At 37.6% G+C, this 22,022-nt stretch overlaps 1 protein-coding gene across 9 annotated transcripts; it reads right to left on the reverse strand.

The window, feature by feature from the left end:
• Positions 1 to 58: 58 nt before the first annotated feature.
• On the reverse strand, positions 59 to 21,305 carry LOC128686884 (uncharacterized). Of its 9 annotated transcripts, XM_070082525.1 has the most exons (5): positions 21,174 to 21,305; positions 20,725 to 20,819; positions 17,162 to 17,288; positions 10,912 to 11,040; positions 59 to 5,692 (listed from the first exon to the last, which is right to left on the reverse strand). In XM_070082525.1, the coding sequence occupies exons 4-5, from the start codon at positions 11,038 to 11,040 to the stop codon at positions 662 to 664; spliced, it is 5,160 nt and encodes a 1,719-aa protein (XP_069938626.1). In that variant the 5' UTR covers positions 17,162 to 17,288; positions 20,725 to 20,819; positions 21,174 to 21,305; the 3' UTR covers positions 59 to 661. The 9 variants fall into 9 exon arrangements, with proteins under 9 accessions (XP_069938626.1, XP_053630068.2, XP_053630067.2 ...); XM_053774093.2 differs by lacking the exon at positions 17,162 to 17,288; XM_053774092.2 differs by lacking the exon at positions 17,162 to 17,288 and having other exon boundaries at positions 21,057 to 21,289.
• Positions 21,306 to 22,022: the final 717 nt, after the last annotated feature.

Below are 22,022 nucleotides of genomic sequence, written 5' to 3' on the forward strand. Positions count from 1 at the left end.
ACCTTGAAAGAAAAAAAAGTAGCCTAATGCACACATAAGGAAAACAATAATTTTAAGGTCGCATCATTTGTCTTTTTATTATTTGTAAAGTATTAGAACCTTCTCATAAAATTACATTTTAACTGAATGTAGCCTAGTTAAAAATGTATTCACATTTCAAGTAAATTTTTTATTTTTTAGTATATGAAGAGCTTTCAGAACCCACAAATATGGGTCCCTGATATGTCATATTACACAGGAAGCTGGAAAATTCTGGTCAACCAGAATTTTTGCAAAGACTGAAGGGAAGACACATGGTAGATCTAGCATTGTAAACTTGGTATAATAAGCTCTCCTTCCAATGTACTGTATACAAATTACTAGTTATAGAGAAAACTTTGTTGGGCGATGCTGAATCTTACTTTTAACTGGCCCAAATTTGCTACTGAAATCTGTAAACTGTACTGTATAAAGCAGATCATTTTCACTAGGTCAGCATACTGGGTAGGTACAGAGCCCTAAAAGTATAGATGTCAATGAAGGTGGTGATAATGTGTCACAAAATCGTAATGTGAAAAAAAAAGTTATATACTGAAAATTTTAAGACAGGATTGTGGAATTTATACATTCAGCAAGAGAGAAGATGAGAATGAGAGAGTAAGAGATGAGAGAAAGAGAATTGTTATTCCACAATAATGTAGCAAATATTTGCTATATCAGCGACATTTTCTGTTCCCTCTATAACTTCTACCATATTATACTCTTGTGGATTTTCTAGTGCTTCTACACCAACTTCTTCATACTCTGTAACTACTGTTTCTTCCACTGGAGTGAGTTGCTCCTGGGAAATTTCATGAGGGCCACTATCCTGGTATTGTTCAGATGGGTTTTCTTTCTGTTCCTTCTCATAGTGGACATGCTCTCCAGTGTGTTCCAAGTCGTGTTTATTCTCCTGGACCTCCATCTTTTCAGTCTCCTCAAAAGTTGAATTCGGGGATGTATTTGAACATCTCGGCTGCTGCTTATGCATGCAGCTATTTTCTTGTTGATGACGAGCATAATTCTTAGATGGTGTGACCTCCCAGGATGTACTATGTTTCCTTATTATATGAGTCCGTAGCCTTTTATGATCTGGAAAATCTTTTAAACAATAAGTACACTCGCTCAGTATCTTCTTGTGCACATTTTTTCCATGTGATATCATATCACTCTTACGCTTGAAAGACTTCTCACACTGTGAACACTGATAATTTTTAGCACTGTGAATGTACATGTTATGCTGTTGCAATAGATGATACTTTTCAAACTCAGTATGACATTTATCACATTGCCACTTCTTGTTTTCATGTTCATCAGAAATGTGATGCTCTAAACTTGACTTCGTCTTAAATTGCATTGCACAAAAGCTACTCGACATTTTTTTCTGATTTTTACATATATGTATATCAATGTCCTTGTCGCTCTGCATCTCACCATGTTCTTTACACTTAACTGGTGGTAACATATTCACACCATGTTTTTCCTGCAAGTGTTCTTCCAACTGGTTAAGTGTCCTGCAGTGATGTATGCACATGTTACACTGGTGCTGTAGTGGAGGATTGTATGGTTTATTGTGCACTTGAGACATATGAAGATGAAGGTATTGTATTCCATGCAGTTTCCTACCACAGATATCACACTCCATTATTTCCAAACAATTTTCTTCAAACGCATGACATGAACGTTTGTGTTTTACCAGCATGATGCGGTTTTCAAAGGTGTCTCCACACATGTTACACTTAAAACTTTGGATTTTGTTAGGTTTTTGCTTTAAGGCAAATTTAGATTCTTTATTTACATTGTCTACATCTAAATTAATGGTCTTTGACATCTCTACAACATTGTCATTGTCTCCTCCATAATGATCTTGTAGAGCAACAGTGTTTTCATGGCAAGTATCTCTGTGATTATTAAGATCTTCAGCGTTATCACAAATCTTGTCACATAATTTACATGAAACTTTAGTTTTAGTTGAGTTTATTGGTAATAAATGGTTAACACCATGTGAAGTTTTCAAATGACCTTTAACTCTCATTGTTTTACTCTCATTGACTGATTCTGGATGATGTAACTGCTCATGCTTTTCTAGGTCCACCTGCCTCATGAATGACTGAGTACAAATCCTACAACATAAATCTGTTCTACTTTCTTTCCTAAAATTATCTTTATGAGGCATTATAGTTAATTTATTTCCATTAGTTCCTATATAATTGTGACAGTCATCTGATACCGGTAAAGCTGAACTTTCACCGTTTCTATGTGGTTTTTCTCCCTTCCCATTATGTAATATGTCTTGCTTTCCAGCATCTTTACAATTTATTGTATCATTATCTTGTATACTGTTGGTATGTGCTATGTCACTTGCTGAACTTTTTCCTCCATCTTGATCATCTGACATCACTTCACTTTTAATTTCAATTGGATTTTCAATATTCTCCCTGTCACCATTGTTACTCCAGTCCATAAAACCTGCATCATCTGAGATGTAAGACCAAAAATCTTCATCAATGATGTATGACAAAAATTCTTCATCAATGACCATATTGTGGTAATGCTGCAGATGGTCCACAAACTCATCACGTAGTGAGAAAGTTTTACTGCATGCAGTACACTTCCGTGTATTTGTCTTTTCATATTTACCATTTGCTGAATCCTCTCCCTGTCTTTTATTAACCCCATGTATCTCCTTTGCTAGGAGCATTTTGAGTATTGGCTGCAGATAATACCACCTCCATTTTCGCTCTACTCTGTGAACAGCAGTTTGGTGGAGATTCCAGTCTCTTCCATACAAATCCATTCTGCAAAATTCACATATGCGCATCTTATTGTTTGAACATTGTTGTTTCAATATCAACTCTTGCATTTTTCCATCAACATTACTTGACACTGGATGGCTTTCTTTCACCATGTTTGGGAAAGTTAAAATGGGTCTGCACTTTCCCTGGGTATTCTTTAAAGATCTGTCATTTTCATTTAAACTGAAAGGAGCTGTTAAGTTTTCACCGTCATTATCAGACCACAGCTGCTTCATATTTGATGTGACAGATAATAATTTCTTGTACACTTTATCACCTTCTGAAACTAGAGAATAGCAGTATTGACACAGAACAATAGACGAGTTCCTCTTGGTGCTTCCACTAGAAGGTAATGGAGAGGATATTCCTAAGCATTTCAAGAGAGAGGTGATATCTAACAAGCTTGATGGTAATGGTTTGTTAAGTGCCAAACAAGTATTCTCTTCATCTTTCTTTAACATATGACTGCAAAAACAACAGTTATGTCTATTTCCATCCTGTGTTTTGTAGTAGGCATTGTTAATTTTACCTACAGTTTTGATTCCCCTTTTAGACATCTTGTTTTTTGAAGCAGTGCTGCTATCTACATCATTTAGATCAGGTTCATTTGATATTAAGTCTTCTTCATTGTCAGTAAAACTTCCTTGACTACTTGAATGTTCATTATCTAAATTTGTAAGATTTTGTTTATCAACTTTGATGTTGGCTTGTGAAACTTTAGAACAGGGTAAATGTTTGTTAGTATTTTGTGGTGGGGAAAAAGCTCTGGCTTTAGAGGCGTTACAGGCATTTCCATTCCTCCTGTCTCTAGATATTAATTTAGTGCCAGAAGGATCAAAATATTTACCACTTTTCCTTAAGGAATATCTTGTATTAGTATTATATATTATTGGTGCAGCACCATTATCCACAGCAGCCAATTCATCATGCTGCTTAACGCTTAAGACTTCACCACTGCCAGCTGAATTACGAGACTTCTTGGAAAGATTTCCTTGGTTAGTTGAAGGCTTGTTATCTAAATCAGTAAGATTCTGTTCATCATTAGCTTTTCTTCGTTTACGTGATAAAACTTTCTTAGCATTTTTTGTAGGAAACACTCTTACCCTTGAAGAGTCACAAGCTTTTCCATCATCCATCTCTCTAGTTATTAATACAGAGCCAGAAGGATCAACATATACACCATTTTCAGTTAGGGAATTGTTTGCAGAAATATATTTTTTACATGGAGCAGTGTCATGCACAACAGCCAATTTATCATTAAGCTGTGTTGTTATTAGAACTTCATCACTGCCAGTTGAATCAACAAGTGTTTTTTGGATTAAACTTCCTTTACTGGTTACAGGTTCATTATCTAGCTTTTTGCGACTGTGTTTAGCCTTCACCTTCGGTTTGACATGTGGAGATGTAGAACATGATAAATGTGTGTTACCATTTTGTAGTGTAGGAAAGGCTTTTTCCTTAGGAGAGTCACTAGTTCTTCCACTGTCCATCTCTCTTGTTATTAATATAGTACCAGAAGGATCAACATAAACACCACCTTTGTTTAAGGAATAGTCTACAGAAACATTACGAATTGTGCGTGGACCAATGGTTTTGACAACAAGAGAGCCCCTCTTTTTAATATTAACTTTAGTATTACTCAAAGCACTATCTTGGCCAATATTTGGCAGCTTAGATGAAACAATTGGCAAGCCATTACTTGGAGCACTAACAAGATTTTTTTTTAATCTAGGTTTATTCCTCATTAAAGCAACATTTTTCAAATCAGATGCAATATGCTTATGGTCATCTGCAACACTGATGTCTTGAGTCTTACTTGTCAAATCTTTTTTCACCTTATTACCAACAGCAGTGTGTAAAGAAGGCATATTTACACTAGAGGGGCTGCCATCACCACTAGCACATTTTTTCTTTTCATTCAATGTGTCAGTTTGAAGAGAATCAAATATGTTGATAGTGACTAGCTCTTCTTGAGTGATATCAAGGTCACTAATACTGATACTATTCATACTTGCATCAGAGTTTTGCTCCTGTTTGTTAAATACATCAGCATCTCTTTCCTCTACATTAGTTTCTATATTCTCTCCATTTTTAACAGGTGCATCTTCATGTGTTTCATTCACAATTGTTTCAATGTTTTGTTCAAATCTACCAGGTGCATTAATATGTATCTCTTCTACAACCATTTTTATATTTTCTTCATTTTTGCCAGGTGCATCAATGTAAGCTTCCTCCACAACAGTTTCCATATTTTCTTTACACCTGTCAGCTGTGTCAATGAGTTTTTCTGTTGCACCTATTTCCATTTCTTCAAGTTTGCCAGGTTCAACCGAGCGTGTTTCAGCTACATTTGTTTCTATGCTTTCTTCCTTTGTGTTAGGGTCATTACTGTGTGTTTCAGTTACAACTGTTTCTAGGTTTTCTTTAATTTTATCAGGTGTGTCACTGAAGATTTCTGCCACAACCATTTCTAATTTTTTTTCAGGCTTGACAAGTGCATCAATGTGTGTTTCTTCCACAAAAATTTTTAAGTTTTGTTCGCATTTAGGAAGTATCTCATTGTGTGTGTCCTTAACAAAAGTTTCTAATTCTACTTCAATTTCACTAAGTTCATCAATATGTGTATCCTCTACAACAGCTAGTGAGTCCTGTTCAGGTTTAATGGGTTCATCAATGTGTGTTTCACCCACAAGAGTCTCTGTGTTTTGTTCTTGTTTACTTGGAGTTTCAACATGCATGTCAACCACAACAGTTCTCAATTCCTGTTCCTCTTTACCAGGAACATTAGAATGTTCACCAACCGTGACAGATTCTGGGTCTTTTACATTCTTGCTCGAGGTTTCTTGAACATCTTCAGCACTCATGGTTCCATTGTCCACCTTGAAAGAAAAAAGTAACCTAATGCACAAATAAGGAAAACAAATAAATTTAACATATTTATAAAAATTCTTAGCATAAAAATCTCTGGTAAAGTAGTGTAGCACATGAATTAGAAACATTGGGAACTATATTTGCACGGGAAGTTGAAAATTCTGGTCAAACAGAGTTTTTACGCAGAATGAAAGAGAAAAAAAAATGGGTACCTGTACATCCTGGTGTGGCAAGCTGCCTCTCCATCAGTTTCAACTTACTAGAACTTACACAGACCAAAGCAAATTAGTAAACTTAAATTTTTTATATGATCCAGCTTTGCTATTAAAATTTATACAGCATACAACCTCTAAAAAAAATCTACCATAATAAAATCCCTCTCTTAGGAATCCATCAATATTTTACATCCACATGGCACAGCATCATAGTTAATCATGTACAGTATATCAGAGATTTATTAGTTTGGGTATAAAAAAATTATTTCCATATATTTCCAAACTATAAACTTAGCTATAAATTCTGCACATTATATAAACATGTTCATTCAATACATAAATTATGAAGAAAAATAAAATTTTTGTGTACCAGCGAATTAAAAAATATGTAGTCTTGCATATATATATAATCATTGGATTATCTAAGGTTTATCTAGTACTACTCACAAGAAGCTTCATCAGTCATCAAAGAAGTACACAGCTTTCCTAGGGTAGATAACTTGAAGCATCTGCCCCATCAACACATGAATCACTGAGGAAAACCCAAGAAAAATGCCATCGATAGTGCACAGGTTTGCACATAGGTTAGCATATACATTTAAAGGGGGCAACATATTTGAGAAAATTAGAATAATCATCAGCTTTGTGCAAAGTTCCTGTGAGATGTTGCCACAGTTCAAGCATTAACAGATAAGCACCCACACAGGACAACCGTGTCGCCAACAACAATTTTACTAATAACCTCATTCGGACCATTAATTTTGCAAGAGTTAGATGCTCATAAAACAATTGTGTCATTCCCAGCAGGTTCTACAAGGGGTTACATTGGAATATGCCCACAACACGTCAAAAAAATAGTTAATCCAGTGCTTGATCCAGCCTCAAGAGATCCTCCTTTCAGATCAAGCCTTTCCATGATACATGCTTGCCTCCCTCCAGGTTAACTGAACCTTCAGACATCCATACCCTAAGTGGAGCTTCAAGAGGTAATGTACTCTAACAGTGAGAGAGAACAATCGCCAAGTCCAAAGTGTAGGGTAAGAAATTGTCAGCCAAACTTCTGGTGATCGATACAATCAAATTACCTGATAACCTCATTTGTTTGAAAACCATGGCCGACTTACATACTAACATTGCTCCAACAACTATTGATGATCTTGACATAACCTTCTGGGGCATGAAACTCTGTTCTACTACCTATAACACTGCCTCAAAGTAAGTGTAGTGCCAGGAGACCTTTGCAACTGGGTTCCTGGAGAAACGTTTCCAGTTGGTAAGACACTAAGTTATCCTGACTTTGCAAAACGGTACATTTCACACCACCACATGACTGATAAAATTCATTAATGAGAAGGTAGTCAGAAGACACTAAGAAAAGAATTTACCAGAAGGCCTCACTTTATAGAGTTTCGCTAATGTAGTGGTTTTCAATTATACCTATTCTTCATTTATTCAGACTTCCTACAATAAATATATTCACCATTCGCTTAAAGCTAAAGACTAAAATATTTTAACCCTTTCAGGGTTTGGGCCGTACTAGTACGGCTTACGCACCAGGGTTTTTGACATACTAGTACGCCTAAATTCTAGCGCCCTCAAATCTAGTGAGAAAGCTGGTGGGCCTACATATGAAAGAATGGGTCTATGTGGTCATTGTGCGCGGTATAAAAAAAAATCCTGCAGCACACAGTGCGTAATGAGAAAAAAAAAAATTTGACCGTGTTTTTGGATTAAAACAGCGATGTTGCACTGTATTTTCGTATGGTATTTACTGTTGTATTCTAGTTTTCCTGGTCTCATTTTATAGAATGAGAGACATATTACAGAAATTGAGATGATTTTGACTGGTTTTACAAAGAAAACTACCTTGAAATTGCGCTCAAAGTAGCAGAAATGTTCGATTTTTACCAAAGTTCAAAAGTAAACAAATCATGCTATGCGTCCAATACACGTCAACTGGCGAGTAATATTCTTTCACAAGTGCGCTGATAATATTTATACCATTTCTACACCAATGCAGTAGTCTGCATAACAGTAAATCTATTTTTTTGTGAGAATATAAATTCAAAGTGGAAAGCAAAAGAATGTAAGAGGGGCATGGGGACGTGACTAATGAACAGAGGAAATGTTATTTTAGTGCCAAGAATGTCTTTCTTGTTTATTCTGGACCCTATTCGGAAATTGGCATCTTTTGAAATTTGTGTGAAATTGGCAGAATTGCTAAATTCTGACCACTGTATTGGATAGTTGAAATCGGTAAATGGGTGGTTTCTTGTACTCATTCGATAGAAAAAATGGAGTTCTAGCAAAATACTGTAGTTATGATTTTTGTCAACAAGTACACTGGAATTGGCCAAAAAAGGGCTCAAAGTGGGCAAAATCGCCGATGCGTAAACATCGTTGAGACCGCTAGCTTCGTGAGAGCATAATTCCGTAAGTTTTCCATCAAATTTCATACTTTTGGTGTCATTATGATCGGGAAAAAATCTATCTTTTCACAAGAAATTTTTTTTTTTTTTTTTTTTTTGAAATTTGGCCAACCCTGAGAACAAGTCTCTGAGAGGGCCTTTCGACCCTGAAAGGGTTAAGGTAAGTAATGTGTGTACTGCATATGCATTTTTTAGGCCTAGCTCTATTGCTTACTTAATATATGATAATGTACCTTACCTTTGATATATCTTTGAGCCCAGCCAGGGGCCAGGCTCGTCTGGAGCTTGCCTGGTCAACCAGGCTATTGCTGCTGGAGGCGTACACATATTATCAGGCTTTTATATGCATTTGAAAGTGAAAAAAGGCTATGTTTCACTTTACAGCAGTAGCCTGGAACCTAACCTGTTGTATAAGTGGGACCCTCCTATAAGTTCTGGCCATTACTCATAAGCAATCCTCAGAGGAAACTCTTACAGCAGATGACTGCCTAGTATCTAGATCAAATCATGGCTTCTGTGAGCACAGTTACTGCTTGTACAAAAAATGACATCGCTTTGTAAACTCACTCACACCAGTTATGGAGTTCATGGAAAATGCCACTGATGGAGGTTGTATTCTAGCTGATAGCAACTCGTGCAGTCAAAGGTGTATTCATAAAGCTATCTTCACACAATGTACATCATAAAATGTTACACATCCTTGGTGAGAATGCTCACTGTAGAAATTGCAAACTGACAAAAAAATTCACTGATATTTAACCTCATCTGATTTCCTCTTTGAGAGTGGAGAGCAATACATCAACAAGCCAGACCATTGAATCTTCCACCATCCACAACTGTGGAATGTGACTTCACACTTAACTTTGGAGTCCCAACAGATATCTTGTCTGATAAAAAGTTACATTAAGTGAACTATGGGACTGACTCCACTATTACCCATCTTGTTTCCTTAGAGAAGAGAATGAAGCCTATACACTTGTATACTATTTGCTGTACATACAAAGCATCTTTGCAGAACTCATCACATAAATGCTCAATGACAGGGTTATAGAGGATTCAGTCCTCATGAAATACTCTTCTCATCTTAGTACTCTGATCAATTACAGAAAACAAAAGGCAAAGATTATCCCACACTGATTCCCAATGCCTGCTTTCAACAATTTGTTGCATATCCTTAACCTACTTCAAGGATTCTGGTAAGTTCTGCTTATTAGGAAATCTATGAACGAAAGCTGGATGCTGCTTTCATAATCGATCGTAAACAGGATAGGAGGTTCCATCTTGTTGACAGTATGAAAGACGGAGTGAATATTCAGTCTTCGTTGTAAAATTACTAATGAACAGATCCTTGCTGGGAACAGCTGTGTGACAATACCATCTCTTCTCCCTGCTGTAGTACCTACTCACAGCTTATTTTTTTTCCTCCTTCCTCCCCAAAAGATAAATTCTTCTTGTGTGAGACCATACCGATCCCAAGCATTGTTGAGCTATAGCATGGCCAAGCAAAATATAGGCTTACCTTGCAATATTTTAAACATCCTGCTGGGATGTCACGCTATGGACGTCTGCTGACAGCCACGAATAGCCGAGACACTCAAGTCCCTCCCTCTGCCTCACTCCCACTTTGATGCCCCTAGTGACTACACCTACACCTAACACTCCACATATCTACAGTTCTAAATAAAGCCAGGAATAGCCATCATTTCAATGGCCCTTTAAATGCTGTACAACAGCTGGCATCACTAGCTAACTGAAATGCCATTCAGGCTATGAGTTTTCACAAAAACTATATAGTTTTTACCTTTTTTAATTAAATAGTCAACTATATGTGGACAAGCTAGGAAAAATCCAAAAGGCAAGCTACCTGGAGAGGGTTCCGAAGGTCAATGCCCCCACGGCCCAGTCTGTGACCAGGCCTCATGAATCCCAGAAATAAAAGGAATATTTACAAAAATGCTTGAAAACATTAAACATGAACTAATTCACTGACAATAGATAAACAGGAGACAATATGATAACTACATAAAAGAAGACAAAAGAATAGACAAGGGCAGTCTCCAAATTAAACTATGATCTTCATTCTTTACTAGAGTACTATATACAATGGTATAAACCTTGGCAATAAATACCAACAAGTTGGTTTAGAAAGACACATAAGCAAACACTGACATATTTATTAGAAAACGTTCCGGTCCTGGGACCTTGATCACTTTTAACATATAGAGGTAGAAAGACATTATATATAGGCAGAGAGTGAGGTGTGAGTGATGCATGGTGACCTGAAGAATGCCATGTTGGGATGAGGATGGGTAGATGATGAGATCATGTGACTCTTGTGTTGTTGAGTTGGTGGTGCTTAGCCTGTTTAAGTATCATGCATGCTAATGTATGTTAGAAGTGATCAAGGTCCCAGGACCGAAACGTTTTCTAATAAATACGTCATAGTGTTTGCTTACGTGTCTTCCTAACCACTATATACAGTACCACCTTCTTTCCAATCATATCACTACTGTAACAATTATAGTGATAAAAGAATATTATTGCTTATGCACTTATAATATACCTGGGGAAACAGATACTGACATCTGACATACATCTCGCCGAGTCCTCCCCAGAATCACTAAGGATATCGACCACAAGTGTCCCAGGATCATTGTCATCTTGGCTCAAGTTTTCTTGAATGCCTCTGGGTTTTGTGTCTGCGCTGTCCATCTTGAAAAATAAATAAATAAAACAATGCACATCTTGGAGGCAAAATATCATGATGATAATGATATATGTATCACATTCAACAGTACAGTGAATATCAAATATCTGCTGGTGGAAACCCATTGCTACAATTACCCTTGCCCTGAAGTCGCTTGATCCTGTACAGTACATGGCTTGAGTGATGTGACCTGTCTTTATATATGTACAGTTAACTTTCACAATGAGAGGGTTACGTGAAAGAAAATCAATACAATATAAAATAGTGCCACTTTAATTAAGTAAAGAATATGTGGGAATACAGCAAATCCTCGAGTTAATGGACAAAAAGGGTAAAGCTGGTTCCCAGAAATGGCAATTGTGATACACAAATGAAATTATTTTGCCATGACCATAACAACAACAGGCAATCCTGCAAACAATGAACTTTGTCCAATGTTTCCAAATCTGACCCAGAAGATTTTGTCCCATTTTTCCTAAATCTGTTAAATAAAGGTCCATTAAATCAAGGGTTTACTGTAACTGAATTATGTTCCAGACACCTCCAAATGCTTCTGCAGTTGGTTCTTTATAACCCTCTTCTAACAGTTCATTTATGTCTTCTTCAGACATATTCATACCCATCTCTGCTCACCTTCACTGTCAGAAGTACACTTTCCTGGATCTAATTCCCATTAAGAGGGGGGGGGGAACAGAAATTGTTCACCAAAGAATGACATGAATGAACACAGTCTGCATTTGTGGTTAATTAGGGTACAATAATTCATCTTTTAACACTTTTGCATTTATAAATGCATTTGTAGTGTTAAATTTACACCAGAACCCTGGCAAACCAATCTTGGAGCTGCCCTCTATTAATGTGATGAGTTTTTCATTACTTGTGTATATGTGGCACTGAAATCTCTAAATAACTCCTTGATCTAGTGGCAATATCAAAGTTGTCATATTAGATGGTAAAACCACAACCTTCACATTTAGATAAGGCACAAAACTGGAGGATAACTTCAGGAATTGTCAAGAATGAGAACCTTGAACATAAGGTTCTTTTTGACCAAGTTCATCTTCACTGCAGTAATAAAATAATGCCTGAACCATTCAACAGGGACTCAATCATCCATGTTGCCTTATCAGACTGCCAAATAACAGGCAAGCAGGTTTTTGTCTTTACCTTTTCACATACAGGGATTCTCTGCATGATAAATTAACACAGACATGCACTTTAAATCACCTACTGTGTAAATAAAAGAAAGCTGAAGCATTCATTAGCCATCTTGAAACAAGGTAGAAATTTTTCTTGCTAATTCAAATTCTTGACGATACACACTATTAAATGCTTGAGACCGTAATCATTCTCAGAAGTAATTTTGACAAAATTAATAGGGTAGCATCCAGTGGCTACATGATCAGCTGATGCACTCTCACCACTAAACTTAATACTGTGAAGCTGACTTTACTTTTTAAAGCTTCAAATAATCCAGCACTAAACATACACTGTTATGAATGCTCTATTTTCTTCTCACACAAATTTATAGTAGGAGAGAGCTTTCTGCCTTTTTGTCTTAGCACTAAATAGGGCTCCTTTCTTCATTTTCTCCTCAATCTACACATTAACTTTTCTTTCTTATTTAACAGTATTAACCTCTCTGTCATTCTTTAGAGTAAGTCAATATCTGTGCTATTTAATGCACAAGCTCTTATTTTCTTCCTATTTTTCTAATTGTGCAAAATGGTAGATTCTCTGCATCAAAATTACTGGCAGCCTCTATCACACATTGCACCGCATCAAGGTATACTGTATATAAAACTTACTTTCTTCAATACCATCAGAGTTTCATGCTTATTCTTCCTAGCACCTCCAGCATCACTGATACTATTCCTCTTGCATGCCATGAATATTATAATTCAAAATAGTTTAATGAGCACAGAGTGCAGAAAGTAGGTGATGCTGTTAAAAAGCAATTGTTAGTGGGTAAGGGAAGGACCTGTCTCTCATCACACTTTCTATCCTTAGGCCCAACTGCCCAACCTGTGTTGGAGGAAAAAAAAATTCTACAGTGTAGTACCCAGATTTTGTTTGGAATCTTAACCCAGTGATTAGGAACTCAAGGTAACCTAGTAGTCAAGATGTCATCAGAAACCCGGTGATTAGAAACTCAAGATGATCTGGTAGTCAGGATGTCATCAGACTGAGTCTTATTTCTATTAGGAATTCTTTCATCCTCTACCCCAGGTTGCAATCAACACCAGTTGGTTAACACCCAAGTACTTATTCACTGCTAGGTGAGCAGGGGCAACAGGTGTAAGAAAACATGCCCAATGTTTCCACCAATCCGACAATCGAAGTCTGGTCCCTCAGTGTATGAGCTGAAGCTGTTATTAAGTACCCCCATAATCACCTATGTTATTTTAACTCATGGCAGATTGTACCAAAATTTCACTTGATAATGGATTCCTTCATGCTTTACAACATGTAATACTGTACAGTGGACCCTCGGTTATCAGCCGTAATCCATTCCAAAAGGTCGGCCTAAATCCGAAAAGGCAGAAAACCGAATAATATTTCCCATAAGAATTAATGTAAATCTAATTAATATTTTTGGGTGTCTGAAATGGATTAACAAAAAAATACATTTTTTTAACCCTTAAATGGTCCAAACGTATATATACGTTTTTTCAGCATCTGAAAGTATGTAAAAAAAATGTAATCTTTTTTGTTTTACATTTGAAAACGTGTAAAAAAAACTTTTATCTACATTTTTTTTTGTTATATTTGAAAATATGTAAAAAAAAGTAGATGTACTTTTGTAGCACTACGAATCTGAACGTCAATCTCTTTGGACCGTTTAAGGGTTAAAGATTAACTATAGTTTTACATGCAGAAAACAATGAGAAATAAATATAAAACACAAATTTTAATGATAAATAAACATTACATACCTTTATTGATTTCAGGTACGTCTTGCTACTTCTTACACTTAGGTCACACTACACATACATGTACAAGCATATATACATGTACACACCCCTCTGGGTTTTCTTCTATTTTCTTACTAGTTCTTGTTTATTTCCTGTTCTCTCCATGGGGAAGTGGAACAGAATTCTTCCTCTGTAAGCCATGCGTGTTGTAAGAGGCGACTAAAATGCCGGGAGCAAGGGGCTAGTAACCCCTTCTCCTGTATATATTACTAAATGTAAAAGGAGAAGCTTTCGTTTTTCCTTTTGGGCCGCCCCGCCTCAGTGGGATACGGTCGGTGTGTTGAAAGAAAGAAGACATACCTTTATTGAAGACTCTTTTTGGCATACTGAAGAAGGTGAGGAGGGGAGAGGGAGTTGGGAATCCCCTCCATAAGGTATCAAAACCTTCTCTAGGATTACATCCTTTGTCATTTAATGCCACAGTACATTCATTACTTACCTTAAAATATTTGTAGTCATAATGTAGGGTGAGAAGTGAGTAGTATTTATCTGTAGGAAATCAGTGTAGGCAGCGGTAGATGTAGGTATGTACAAACACACACATGTAGCCCCCCTGGGCTACACTACACAGTCATATTATTACACTACACAGCCATATTACCATGTTCAATGAGTTTAATTGCTTCTAACAACTACCTTTTGATGCCATCATAAACAAAGGGAGAAGTAATGAATAATTCATGCCGAGAATTGTAAACAAACGCCTATGAAGGGCAGTAACTGAGCCAGACGCCAGATTCACAGTTTTCTCTAACGCTGAATCAGAGAAAGCGTAATGTTTACTCTCCACCTGACTCACCACTCGATAGCATATAAACATGCAATGTTTATATGCTATGTAATGTGTTTCTTACATAATTTTGAAAAAAATATCATAGATGGATTAATGAAAATATCTATATTAACCTAAAATAAGACATTTAATGTGCCCAAGAGTGATTATTATTATGCCTGCACTTTAAAGGAGGGGTTTGGGATATTGGCAGTTTGGAGGGATATGTTGTGTATCTTTATATGTTTATGCTTCTAGACTGTTGTATTCTGAGCAACATACATCATATATAAACATTGCATGTTTTTATATACAGTGGACCCCTGGTTAACATAATTAATTCGTTCCAGAGAGTGTGTCTTATACTAAATCAGACAATCCGAATTAATTTTCCCCATAAGAAATAATGGAAATCCAATTAATCCGTTCCAGACACCCAAAAGTATTAAAATCTTTTTTTACATTAAATATACATTTCCCTACACAGAAAACAGTCATGCAGAATAAGCAATACTAAAATGACACTTACTTTCATTGAAGACTTATTGATGTGTGACGAGACGGGAGGAGGGAAGAGGATGGTGGTGTACTATTGTTTGGAAGGGGAATCCCATTCCATAAAGACTTCAAGTACCAAGTTCTTTTCTGGGGTTACTTCCCTTCTTTGTTTTTTAATGCCACTAGGACCAGCTTGAGTCACTGCACACCTGTGGCACTAAATATCCATCCAGAGAGCTCTGTTTCTGGCGTCTTTAAAATTTCCCTATAATGGTACACAACATTGTCATTGAAGATGTTTCCAGCACGGCTTGCAACAGCTGTGTCAGGGTGATGTTCATCCATAAATGTTTGCACATAAGAAAGCAGGAACACTGCAGCAGGCCTGTTGGCCCAGACTAGGCAGCTCCTTCACAAACCATCCCAGTAACAGAATCATATTTGCCCAACCCAATTTTCAATGCTTCCCAAGCAATAAGCTTTGATAATTCTATTCACTCGTGCGCAAGTCCTACTCAAATCAAATCATGTATGTGGGGAAGTACCCTGGCTGGTGTGTGGGGAAGTACCCTGGCTGGTGTGTGGGGAAGTACCCTGGCTGGTGTGTGGGGAAGTACCCTGGCTGGTGTGTGGGGAAGTACCCTGGCTGGTGTACCACCATCACTATCACCCTCTACCACCACCACTTTCGTATCTTTCTACAAAGTTTTTCTTGACTTCTATAGTGTTTCTCACCCTCTTTACCAAAGGGCTGGCACTACGAGGTTTCTTTGGGCCCATGGTGGCTTATTTAGCAGTTACAAGCACTAAAAACAATGGAATAATACAAAATGTATCACATATATGTGTGGAATCGTCCTCAGTGGCTGATAAACAATGGCACACTGGTTGTACATGGAGTGTCACAGTGCGCACACACATTCAGGACAAATGACTAACCGAGTTCAGTGTCGTTAACCGAGCCAATATTTTGACGCAAAAATGTTACTTAATCCGATTATTACTTAATCCAACGATGTCTTAATCCAGGGGTCCACTGTACTACATAATGTGTTTCTTTGGGCCTATGGTGGCTTATTTCGCAGTCACACTTATTAAGCAACCACAAAAAAAAATGGATTATAACAAAATGTGTGGCGGGCGGACGCGTCTAATATGGCCGATTTCCGAGTTGCCAGCCGAAATCCTGGATAGAATTTCGGCCAAAAAAGCGGCCGAAATCCGATTCGGCCAATATCCAAAACGGCTGATATCCGAGGGTCCACTGTACTAAGATTTTTGTCCTCTATCAACTTTTTCCACAACAATTTATTTACAATGCAAGAAATTTGTACAGTGGGTGGTCACACTATAATAGGGTTTGCTGAATACATACTCAATCCTTTATGCACTATAGCTTGCTGAATTAGTGTTATGTATTGTGTTGGGAAGCACTAAATGCAAGGGGTCATACAAGGTCTAAGGAATAGAAGCAATCAGGTATGATCTGGGGAAAGAGATGAGCAGCACTAATTCCTAAAAATAGTATCAGGCATCCCCTTTCAAGCATTTGACAAAATATGTATCGAGTACAGGATGATGAATTATTATTATATACATGGGGAAACATTAAAGCTGTAAAGGGAATGAAAGACAATCAGGGTTGATCTAATGAAGAGGAGAGTAACACCAATTCCTGGGTTTAAGGCAGCCCCATTGAAGGCTTATAAAGCACCATCTAAGATATGGTTTTAGTAATCAAATTTCAGCACACTCCCTCTTTTAACACTAATGAACAGACACACAAAGCCCAGCCCTATCTTAGTCATACTGCCACCTTCTAGGATGTAACCCACAAGTCAACTAACACCCAGGTACCTATTTACTGCTAAGTGAACATACCTAACAAAATGCAGGGGTGGGGATTGCTCTCAAGCACAAGTGAAACGGGCACATTTCCTTACACGTGCTGCCCCTCTTCACCTAGCCGTTAGTACCTGGGTGTTAGCTGACTGTTGTGGGTTCCATCCTGAGGGAGAAGATGGTAACAGTTACTGACAACTACACTGCCTGTAATATTCCAGGGGTCAACACTCCTGTTGCCCAACAGATCAGGGTCAGATCAACTAGGCTGTTACTGCAGTCCCATGTACAAACCTCAGCCTTGCTGGTCAGGAACCAACTTTAGGAGTTTATCCAGTTACTTCTTGAGACATCTAGGGGTGTATTGGTAATCCCCCATAGAACTTGTTCATCATCTTACACTTTTCAATACATACAACCTATATACATCATGGAACAAGCAATTCTTTCGTGTGCAAACTTACTTTGGGAGAAAAGGAGTAAATTTAGATAGGTTACACAGCCCATGAAGGCGTATCTCATGCCTGGCCCAGTGTTAACACAGATGGGTGCATTTTTAGGTTAAGTAACCTAATCGAATATCACCTAACCTAAGTTAAAGTTAACGATATCTGATCAAAAGTAACATAATACATAACCTAACCAAGTCAAACCAATTTTTATTAGTTTCTCCCAAAATAAAAATATGCACAAGAAATGCTTACTTATTCCATGATGTATATAGGCTGTATGTACTGAAAAGTCTATAATAATGTCCATGTTCTGCCAAGCAGTTGTCAGTAACTATAGCCGAAGGGATTAAAGAACTCAAAAGAAAATAAAACCAACAGTCTTCAATGATACATAGACTAGGTTGAAAATTAGACATGTGCAACATCTGTGTCTAAGTTTTCATCTTGTTGATATTGTATACCACTCATGTACACAGACTAGGTTGCTAATCTATGTTAGTAACAAGCTAATAATCTGAATAAAATGTTCAAATAACTTCAAATACAATATATCCGACTCCACATAATAGACTTCAGAAATAACAAAATGAACTGGCCCAACTGATTCAGAAACAATGGTCAAAGTCCATCAGTTACATCATTATTAGTAATTATTACTATCACAACAAAACAATCCCTTCTCTATTTACCACAATCACCATTACCAGCTGTCCACTCAGACTATTAATTCTTTATGTTAAGGCTCATGACCTTAGAAAATAAATGATTTTTTTGAGCATTCAGTTAAAACACAAGATAATTTCTTGTTTTAAAGATAGATTAGACCTTACAGATTAGTAATTATAGGCAGACATGAGAGGTTAATTGAGCATTTATTTGGTTTAAATATAGCTAAGTTTATATTATTATTATAATCAAAAAGAAGTGCTAAACCACAAGGGCTAGCTAAGCTTATAATTAAACTTCACATGTATAATGTATAAAAAACTTCCAATGACCTTGAGGGTTAAAAGAAGTTATTAACAAAAAGAGGTGATTTAACCTAGGATAACCTAATAAAGTCAAATAATGACTTATTTTCATTGGCTTCCCCACCTAAAAAAAAATAAGCAAAGTTGCAAACAAAGATTCATTGAGAAGTTCTCCTACGCTATACAAATCAGGTGCATCATTTGACCAGTAATCACAAAGATAGCCAATAGTCACAAAGACAACCGTAAGTCACAAAAACAGCTGTAAGTCAAAGTCACAAAAACAGCTGTAAGTCACAGTGACAAAGACAGCCACAAGTCACAGTGACAAAGACAGTCACAAGTCACAAAGACAGCCACAAGTCACAAAGACAGCCACAAGTCACAGTGACAAAGACAGCCACAAGTCACAGTCACAAAGACAGCCACAAGTCACAATCACAAAGACACCAACAAGTCACAATCACAAAGACAGCCACAAGTCACAATCACAAAGACACCAACAAGTCACAATCACAAAGACAGCCACAAGTCACAATCACAAAGACAGCCACAAGTTACAAAGACAGCCACAAGTCACAAAGACAGCCACAAGTCACAAAGACAGCCACAAGTCACAAAGACAGCCACAAGTCACAATCACAAAGACAGCCACAAGTCACAATCACAAAGACAGCCACAAGTCACAAAGACAGCCACAAGTCACAGTCACAAAGACAGCCACAGTCACAAAAACAGCCCCAAGTCACAATCACAAAGACAGCCACAAGTCACAATCACAAAGGCAGCCACAAGTCACAAAGACAGTCACAAGTCACAGTCACAAAGACAGCCACAAGTCACAATCACAAAGACAGCCACAAGTCACAAAGACAGCCACAAGTCACAAAGACAACCACAAGTCACAATCACAAAGACAGCCACAAGCCAATCACAAAGGCAGCCACAAGTCACAAAGACAGCCACAAGTCACAGTCACAAAGACAGCCACAAGTCACAATCACAAAGACAGCCACAAGTCACAATCACAAAGACAGCCACAGTCACAAAAACAGCCCCAAGTCACAATCACAAAGACAGCCACAAGTCACAATCACAAAGGCAGCCACAAGTCACAAAGACAGTCACAAGTCAATCACAAAGGCAGCCACAAGTCACAAAGACAGCCACAAGTCACAGTCACAAAGACAGCCACAGTCACAAAAACAGCCCCAAGTCACAATCACAAAGACAGCCACAAGTCACAATCACAAAGGCAGCCACAAGTCACAAAGACAGTCACAAGTCACAGTCACAAAGACAGCCACAAGTCACAATCACAAAGACAGCCACAAGTCACAAAGACAGCCACAGTCACAAAGACAGCCACAAGTCACAAAGACAGCCACAAGTCACAAAGACAGTCACAAGTCACAAAGACAGTCACAAAGACAGCCACAAGTCACAAAGACAGCCACAAGTCACAAAGACAGCCACAAGTCACAAAGACAGCCACAAGTCACAAAGACAGCCACAAGTCACAAAGACAGCCACAAGTCACAATCACAAAGACAGCCACAAGTCACAAAGACAGCCACAAGTCACAAACACAGCCACAAGTCACAAAGACAGCCACAAAGACAACCACAAGTCACAAAGACAGCCACAAGTCACAAAGACAGCCACAAGTCACAAAGACAGCCACAAAGACAACCACAAGTCACAAAGACAGCCACAAGTCACAAAGACAGCCACAAGTCACAAAGACAGCCACAAGTCACAAAGACAGCCACAAGTCACAATCACAAAGACAGCCACAAGTCACAAAGACAGCCACAAGTCACAAACACAGCCACAAGTCACAAACACAGCCACAAGTCACAAAGACAGCCACAAGTCACAAAGCAGGTCTCAAAGTCAATAATGAAGCTTTTATAATGGTTCGACAGAATTATGTACACTTGAATCTAGGTTATCTTCCATCACCACCAGACAAGTGATAAATTTATTCTCATTTTCCCCTTAAATAAGCAGATTCAGAGCTTTCGTAAGTTTATTTATGTACAATTATACAATCTTTGGCTGACTGCAATTGTCCATAATAATAATGTGTAAATTACCTAGGATAACCCCCCAAAAAAGTTGAAAGTGAGTTATTTCCACTGGGGTTCTTTTTGAAGCCTAAAATAGCCAAGCTTACCGTCAGTTTTTTGGCAGATATTGTCCGTATATCTTGCTCTTCGCTAATTTCCACTTGTCCTCCTCTTTCCCTTGGTTACATCCATGATACTTTGGCTGTAAAATGATATAAACTAAGAAAACTGAAGACGGAAGCCCAATATTTACGTTTGCTAACTGCAACACCCACGAGCTTAAATATTTTACTTCAAAATTTCAAAGTTGTTATATCGATTTCCAGAGTGGCTATATTACAGTCAACTTGACGAATCAATTATTAATTAAATTATTATACGAAATGCGTGCATAGCAGAATATTGGTGTAGTTTAAGTTAGACAAGAGACGTGGACGACCTTGTGCTGGATCAAGTATAAAATGGAGTCGTAAGTGTGAGGGCGCAACACCACTCTCATGTATCACAACAACACACCATCACTCCATATATTCACTGTGTTTATATAGGCACTTGCTTCATATACTCTGGATGATGACACCTGCGTGAATATCACAAAGGAGGGATGTCTGAGACGTAAGGAAATTATGCGCAGTTGTGAGGCGAGACCGCTCGGCTCATAACCGAAAGTTCCCGGATTCGACTCCAAGCCCGAGCCAGCCAGGTATATATGAAAAATGAAAATTAAAATATTTATTTCCAGGAAATGCACAGTTAAAAGAAAATCCCTAGCTATACAGAGCAAGTGTAAAGTTTATATTTAGGACCATCTACCATGGACTTTACAAAGTATAAATTTCACATTGGTCACAAATCATGAACATACAATACTGTCCTATGTTGATTAGATTTAGGATTACTCAGTGAAGTCAAATAATGAAGCATAAGTTCACTGGTATCCCAGCCAACTACTGTGGGTCACATGAAAGGAAAAACTACATTATAAATACAGGGAACCGATAAACTTGTAGAGGTCAAACAGAGCCTGGAGAATGAGAGCTAAATTTAATCCAAGGAAGGAGGGTAGCTCTAATTCCTTGAATAAAGAGTTCTTTGCTAGGATCAGGACATCCTACTTGATGGGAATATAAATGTGCGAGAAACTAGACAGCTGGAGGGGTAAAGGTGTTGGGTAAAAAGGTGTACGGACGCTGATATATGTATCAATTGATCTTAAAAACATAATATACAAGAAAGAACATTTTTACAGCATAATACGGTAATTATGGAGATACGGTATTTATGTGAGGTTGGCCATTTCTTCTTATGAATGTCCAATATTGTGGTGGTTTTGTCATAGACATTGTTTTATGTTGTGCAGATATAAGAAATGCAACTTAACCTAATGAAATTCAACTTAAACTGA

This window comes from Cherax quadricarinatus, chromosome 7 (assembly GCF_038502225.1).
Source record: "Cherax quadricarinatus isolate ZL_2023a chromosome 7, ASM3850222v1, whole genome shotgun sequence".
Lineage (NCBI taxonomy): Eukaryota > Metazoa > Arthropoda > Malacostraca > Decapoda > Parastacidae > Cherax > Cherax quadricarinatus.